The 7,683-nt window shown below is 33.9% G+C and overlaps 1 protein-coding gene across 1 annotated transcript in view; it reads right to left on the reverse strand.

The window, feature by feature from the left end:
- Window positions 1–1,639, reverse strand: part of LOC128636458 (cytochrome P450 2A4-like) — a 103,389-nt gene extending 101,750 nt beyond the window's left edge. The window contains exon 1 of the mRNA XM_053689474.1: window positions 1,422–1,639. Coding sequence (XP_053545449.1) covers window positions 1,422–1,604 — 183 coding nt within the window. The 5' untranslated portion in view covers window positions 1,605–1,639. The remainder of the gene's footprint in view (window positions 1–1,421) is intronic.
- Window positions 1,640–7,683: the final 6,044 nt, after the last annotated feature.

A 7,683-nucleotide genomic window follows, 5' to 3' on the forward strand; every position in this document is an offset into this window, starting at 1 on the left:
TCCCTTTAAATGGAGCATGATCAAAGGTATTTCATATAAAACCTATTTCAGCTCCTTAGAAATGAGGCACATAATATAGAGCCATAATATTGGAAAGGTTAATTGGTTCTAAGATTAAAGTAATGTTTACTGTCCCTTTAAGTACTGGTTATAGAAATGCTACGTAAATATAGTCAGCAGAAGACATCATACTCCCCTTGGGGGGTAGGATAGATAAGTAATAACATGTTCATTTTCAGTTGCCCTAGTATTGGGCTTTAGTATAAAAACAGAAATAAGACAATAACTTGTCTGCCTGCTCTAAAGCTGCGGACATCAATCCACCCGATCCTATACGATTGGGCTGATTGACACCCCCTGCTAGCGGCTGATTGGCCTCGAATCTGCAGGCATTTATCGATGTGCAGCGGACATGATACGCTACATCGCAATATGATAAAATCTACCCCAAAGAATCATGTGTCTTTAGAAAATGGTAAGATAAGAAGGTCTAATTTGCAGGCAAGCTCAGCCCATTGTAATGAGTTGTGGTTTCATAGATTACAAGTGAGGCGCAATAAGTTTTTTTTTTTTTACTTGTAATATGAGCGCAACCCGACTAGCGCAAAAATCTTAACTCTAGCGGAGTTTTCACAATCGTGAAAAAAAATATACCATTTCACTTGTCATCTAGCCCAGAATATACAAAAATAAATCTAAAGGAGCAGTTTATCATACATTTTATATTCTGTAGCTGGTATAGCAAGTCATTTGAAACACATTAAAGGGACAGTCTACTTGATTTTATTTTTATTGTTTAAAAAGATAGATAACGCCTTAACTACCCATCCCCCAGCTTTACACAACCAACATTGTTATATTAATATAATTTATAACATTTAAACCTCTAAATTTCTGCCTGTTTCTATGCTTCTATAGGCCAGGCCACCTCTTATCTCAGTGTGTTTTATTAGCTTTTCACAGTTATACAGTGCTAGTTCATGTGTGCCATAAAGATAACATTATGCTCAATCCCATGGTGTTATTTATGAGTCAGCACTTATTGGTTAAAATGCAAGTTTATCAAAAGAACTGAGATAAGGGGGCAGTCTGCAGAGGCTTAAATACAAGGTAATCACAGAGGTAAAAAGTGTATTAATATAACAGTGTTGGTTATGCAAAACTGGGGAATGGGTAATAAAGGGATTATCTATCTTTTTAAACAATAAAAAATTAGGGTAGACTGTCCCTTTAAGTGAAAACAATTTTACGTTACACTGTCCCTTTAAAGAAGTAAATCCATAACTAATACACCTTGCACACGTTTTTCAGGTTTTGCAATAAAGGTCTTGGCCATTGTAAAACGCTTGACCTGTGGCTTGCATGCTCACCCTAACCAGCCAGTTCTCATACCAACACTGTACATGTTTTCACAAACTCACCTCCAGCAGGGATTCCACCAGCTCCCCTCTTCTTAATTGCAGGATGTTCCCCAAAACAGGGAGAGGGGTGGGTCCAGGTGGGAGATTGCTGCTCTTCCAAACTGTTTTGAAACCCAAGATGAGAATAATAAAGGACGTACAGAAGGCCAGGAGTAGGGTTATCTCTGTGGACAGATCCATCATAGCTTTGATGCAGTCTCTGTTTTAGTGTTTGCTGCCAAAAGCTTTTCTGGTATAATAAAAGTCACTTGTGGGTGGAGCAAGAGAATGAATCACAGGTTTATCATCTTTAAAGAACAGTAACAGTATTAAAGGGACAGTCAACTCAAAAATGTTTATTGTTTAAAAAGGTACTGTAGATAATACTTTTATTACCCATTCCCCAGTTTTGCATAACCAACACGGTTATATTAATATACTTTTTACCGTTTAAAATTGCATGCTCTATCTGATTCTAGCAAGTGTAATTTTGACTTTCCCATCCCTTTAAAGGGACACTCAGGTTAAATTAAATTTTCATGATTCAGATAGAGCAGCAATTTTAAACAACTTTCCAGTTTACTTCCATTAAAAAAAATGTGCACAGTCTATTATATTTACAATTTTTGAGTCACCAGATCCTACTGAGCAAGTGCAAAAAATTCAGAGACTATACGTATATGCATTTGTGATTGGCTGATTGCTGTCACATGGTACACATGGTAGGGGAGTGGAAATATACATAACTTTGAAATTTGTTATAAAAAAATCTACTACTCATTTGAAGTTCAGACTAAGTGCTATTGCATTGTCTTCTTATCTTGCATTTGTGTGTTGACTGGTCCTTTAAGACTAAAATAAAATATTCTTTAATAAATAGTATATTATTTTTGCATTCTCCTTACTTGAAAAAAGTAATATATTTATCACATATATTATTTTTAGGAGAATTATTTTTTGTTTTCTAACTGATGAAAAACTTTGTTTGTTTTTGTTTCTATTCGACTGAGTCAATAATATTTAGATTTGTATTTCTGTAATTTGTTTAAGTAAATTGCTTATTCCAGGTGCGAAGGCACCAGGCCTCAAGTGCTGGGGGCCAATAACAGCCAGTCTATACATAGGTGTGCGCAGAAAGTGTAAAAACATAATTTATGTAAGAACTTACCTGATAAGAGTCCATGAGCTAGTGACGTATGGGATATACAGTCCTACCAGGAGGGGCAAAGTTTCCCAAACCTCAAAATGCCTATAAATACACCCCTCACCACACCCATAATTCAGTTTAACGAATAGCCAAGTAGTGGGGTGATAAAGAAAGGAGTAAAAAGCATCAACAAAGGAATTTGGAAATAATTGTGCTTTATACAAAAAAATCATAACCACCATAAAAAGGGTGGGCCTCATGGACTCTTGCCAATATGAAAGAAATGAATTTATCAGGTAAGTTCTTACATAAATTATGTTTTCTTTCATGTAATTGGCAAGAGTCCATGAGCTAGTGACGTATGGGATAGCAATACCCAAGATGTGGAACTCCACGCAAGAGTCATTAGAGAGGGAGGGTTAAAAATAAAAACAGCCATTTTCCGCTGAAAAAAATTAATCCACAACCCAAAAAATAAGTTTATTCTCATAAATGAAAGGAAAAAAATTAAATCAAAAGCAGAAGAATCAAACTGAAACAGCTGCCTGAAGAACTTTTCTACCAAAAACTGCTTCTGAAGAAGCAAATACATCAAAACGGTAGAATTTAGTAAATGTATGCAAAGAAGACCAAGTTGCTGCTTTGCAAATCTGATCAACTGAAGCTTCATTCTTAAAAGCCCACGAAGTAGAGACTGATCTAGTAGAATGAGCAGTAATTCTTTGATGCGGGGCTTGACCCGACTCCAAATAAGCTTAATGAATCAAAAACTTTAACCACGAAGCCAAGGAAACCGCAGAAGCCTTCTGACCTTTCCTAGAACCAGAAAATATAACAAATAGACTAGAAGTCTTCCTGAAATCTTTAGTAGCTTCAACATAATATTTCAAAGCTCTTACCACATCCAAATGATGTAAGGATCTCTCCAAATAATTCTTAGGATTAGGACACAAGGAAGGGACAACAATTTCTCTATTAATTTTGTTAGAATTCACAACCTTAGGTAAGAATTTAAATGAAGTCCGCAAAACCGACTTATCCTGAGGAAAAATCAGAAAAGGAGATTCACAAGAGAGAGCGGGTAATTCAGAAACTCTTCTAGCAGAAGAGATGGCCAAAAGAAACAACACTTTCTAAGAAAGTAGTTTAATGTCCAAAGAATGCATAGGCTCAAACGGAGGAGCCTGCAAAGCCTTCAAAACTAAATTAAGACTCCAGGGAGGAGAGATTGATTTAATGACAGGCTTGATACGAAGCAAAAAATTAGAGGAGAGGAGCGCTACAATAATGTAGCTTAAGGTGGTGTCCACAATGTGTATTGACTTATGTACAATTTGGTAAAACTTAATCTGAAGTATATAAAAGATACATAAGATATTCAATATACATAAAATATTTAATAAACAATATTTAATATACAATGGTTTAAAAATACAGTCCTATATAAAAATACAACAAATAAAAAATACAATATAAAAAGTACAATATCTCTTGGCTATATAAAAAGTACAGTATCTCTAAGCTTATCTATCTTGGAAATACATAAGAGGCATTTACAATTAATGATAAAACAGAGGCATTTACAATTGATAATAAAAGTAATATGGATAATATAACAATAATATAAAATGAGGTACAAGGAATTGTGGTTCCACAGGAGCTAAGGTTCTGGCAAATTAGGCCAAATGAAGGTACAGTCAATTTCCAGATAAATGTCCCGATAAATATACCAAAGTGATGGAAACTAAAATGTTATAATAGTTATGGTGGTGGTAATAGTAGTGATTTTGTGTGCGGTGAATAAAATCCAAAATTTAAAATCCAAAATTATCTAAAATGTCTCGAAAAACTATATCCAACAATGATCAAAAAATGTAAGTGTGAGCAAAACATGACTTCAAATCCAAAGTTACCAACGAGTCTTTCGATATGAAAGAGGTGATAAGGTGCCAAGATACAGGCATCATATATCTGATCGAGTGTGGATGTGGATTACAGTACATAGGGCAGACATCAAGGAGACTGAGAGATAGGATCCGTGAGCACTTGCTCCAGATAAAATGGGGAAAAGAAGATTTCCCACTATATAAGCACTTTAAAGAAGTCCACAATGGAAACAACAAAACCTTCAAATTTATGGGTATTAGCAAGCCAATGAAAAATTTGAGAGAGGGGGACTTCTAAAAGCAACTTCTCAAAGTGGAATCCAAATGGATTTTCCTCCTAGATTGCACTTTTCGAAAAGGTTTCAATAGCAGCACAGAGATATTCCACCTATTATGAGAGCATTTTTACATATTACCACTCTCAGAAAGTATTCCTATTTGAGAACACTCCCATAACTAGGGAAATCCCTAAACAACCATAATAGCTAATTATCCTGATTAGAGTAATAATGGGACGAAAGTGGATTTCGATGCGGCAGCTCATTGTCCCCAAAATACATATCTCCTATCTCCTATTCCATCTTATTCAACTGCATTAGTTTGGAATATAGAGATCCTCATCCACAGACAAAACTTCCACTATAAAACAAGCATGGACCATTAATTAGACTTAATTTACAAACCTTTAAGAACTATAAAGCAAACTCTAAAGCTACAATAGTGGGAAGTCCAAATTATAACAATCCACATACTTCACACACATATACATTTTCATAATGTATGTAAATTCGGACACATATCCCTATGCACCTCGAGATGCATTTTATTGATTTATATCATACATGGCTAACCGTCTATTAATCTATATTATATGTTTTTTTAATAGAATTACTCTATGTACGAGTATGAACACCGCGACATTATTTAACTACAAATTCATCTAATTACTAAACCACTCTGGTTGGACTAAGAAAATGTACAATTTCATATATACATAATTTTATGAGTTTTATGTTCCTATCGATATAAATTATAATGTATGAATCTATAAAATCTTGCCTTAAAACATAATACAACTTTTCTTGCTTTTTGTTTTCTTATTTTTCTTATTTTTTCTCTCTGGTGATTATCATAAATTAAGTGTTTAAGCTATCCGTGTAGTCCTGAGTCCGTAATACCCCTTTCTAGACTTAATTATTATAGAAGTCCAACACATGCCATTATGCCGCCAATGCCCGATCTGAAAAAATAGGTTATGACGTCACTTCCGGTTCAAACGATATCGGCCATATTAGCTCAGAGGGCAAACTCGACGGACGTGCATATTTTACGGAACACACCAAACACCTCCGGGGCAAAGAAAAGCTTCCTCAATACGGGGTAATGCAAATTATGGTAAACAAGTCATGTTAATTTAGGGCGCAAATTTTTTGGCACAATTTTTGGGCGGAATTTTCTTGGCGCTTTTTTTTCAAAAGCCCCATTGGACAAATTCATCTATTTAAAGCAGACACACCATAGAGCCAATACCAGCCTTGAGAAAGGTCCTTAAAGACCGAAACACGTAGATTGTACTGGTATTACGGCTCAGGCACATACGGTAAGCATAGCACCTACTTTATTCCAATATAGAGGCAATATTGCACTATGTCTATTTTTATTTTTCTATATGAGGTTGATGTCATATAAGATTATTATACTACATTTGGAAGAAGATCACAAATATTACCCACAATACTATCACACATAAGTTCTATCAACCAATGGAACATTAAGGAATTATCTACTATTATATAAAGTTTTCAAAACAGGATCATATTGTTTGAGGACATCCTCAACAGGATCATATTGTCTGAGGACACATCATATATATCCTCAACTTATTTTTTCATCTATATTTTTTCATCTATATTTTCCAACAGTATACATATATTTTTCACCACCATTTTAGTATATAACTTTTAGGTGTATACCTCTCTTTTTTCACTTGTTTTTTTACCTACACATTTTTTTGGACACACATTTTTTCACCTATACAAGTAATTTTCATTTTCATTTTTTAATTTTCACTTTTAATATTCAGTTTTTGTTTTCCATTTTTTTTTTTTGGTTTTCACTGTTTTTGAATTTCGTTTCTTGCAAATTTTTGCTCACACTTACATTTTTTGATCATTGTTGGATATAGTTTTTCGAGATATTTTAGATAATTTTGGATTATAAATTTTGGATTTTATTCACCGCACACGAAATCACTACTATTACCACCACCATAACTATTATAACATTTAAGTTTCCATCACTTTGGGATATTTATCGGGACATTTATCTGGAAATTGACTGTACCTTCATTTGGCCTAATTTGCCAGAACCTTAGCTCCTGTGGAACCACAATTCCTTGTACCTCATTTTATATTATTGTTATATTATCCATATTACTTTTATTATCAATTGTAAATGCCCCTTATCGATTTTTATCATTAATTGTAAATGCCTCTTATGTATTTCCAAGATAGATAAGCTTAGAGATACTGTACTTTTTATATAACCAGGAGATATTGTACTTTTTATATTGTATTTTTTATTTGTTGTATTTTTTTATTTGTTGTATTTTTATATAGGACTGTATTTTTAAACCATTGTATATTAAATATTGTTTATTAAATATTTTATGTATATTGAATATCTTATGTATCTTTTATATACTTCAGATTAAGTTTTACCAAATTGTACATAAGTCAATACACATCGTGGACACCACCTTAAGCTACATTTTTGTAGCGCTCCTCTCTTTTTCTGACACAATTTTGAGATCTGGTTGGGAGACCTCGCAAAATTTTTTGGGAAGGAGCTTGTGTGGTTTTTATTCTCTGGAGCTTTCTGATACCATTTTTTGTTGATACGAAGCAAAGCCTGCACAAAACAATGAATATCATGAAGTTTAGCAATCTTTCTGTGAAATAAAACAGAAAGAGCAGAGATTTGTCCTTTCAAGGAACTTGCAGACAAACCTTTATCCAAACCATCCTGAAGAAACTGTAAAATTCTAGGAATTCTAAAAGAATGCCAAGATAATTTATGAGACGAACACCATGAAATGTAAGTCTTCCAAACTCGATAATAAATCTTTCTAGAAACAGATTTACGAGCCTGCAACATAGTATTAATCACTGAGTCAGAGAAACCTCTAAGACTAAGCACTAAGCGTTCAATCTCCATACCTTCAAATGTAATGATTTGAGATCCTGATGGA

The sequence above is a fragment of the Bombina bombina genome, chromosome 7, assembly GCF_027579735.1.
Source record: "Bombina bombina isolate aBomBom1 chromosome 7, aBomBom1.pri, whole genome shotgun sequence".
Classification (NCBI taxonomy): domain Eukaryota; kingdom Metazoa; phylum Chordata; class Amphibia; order Anura; family Bombinatoridae; genus Bombina; species Bombina bombina.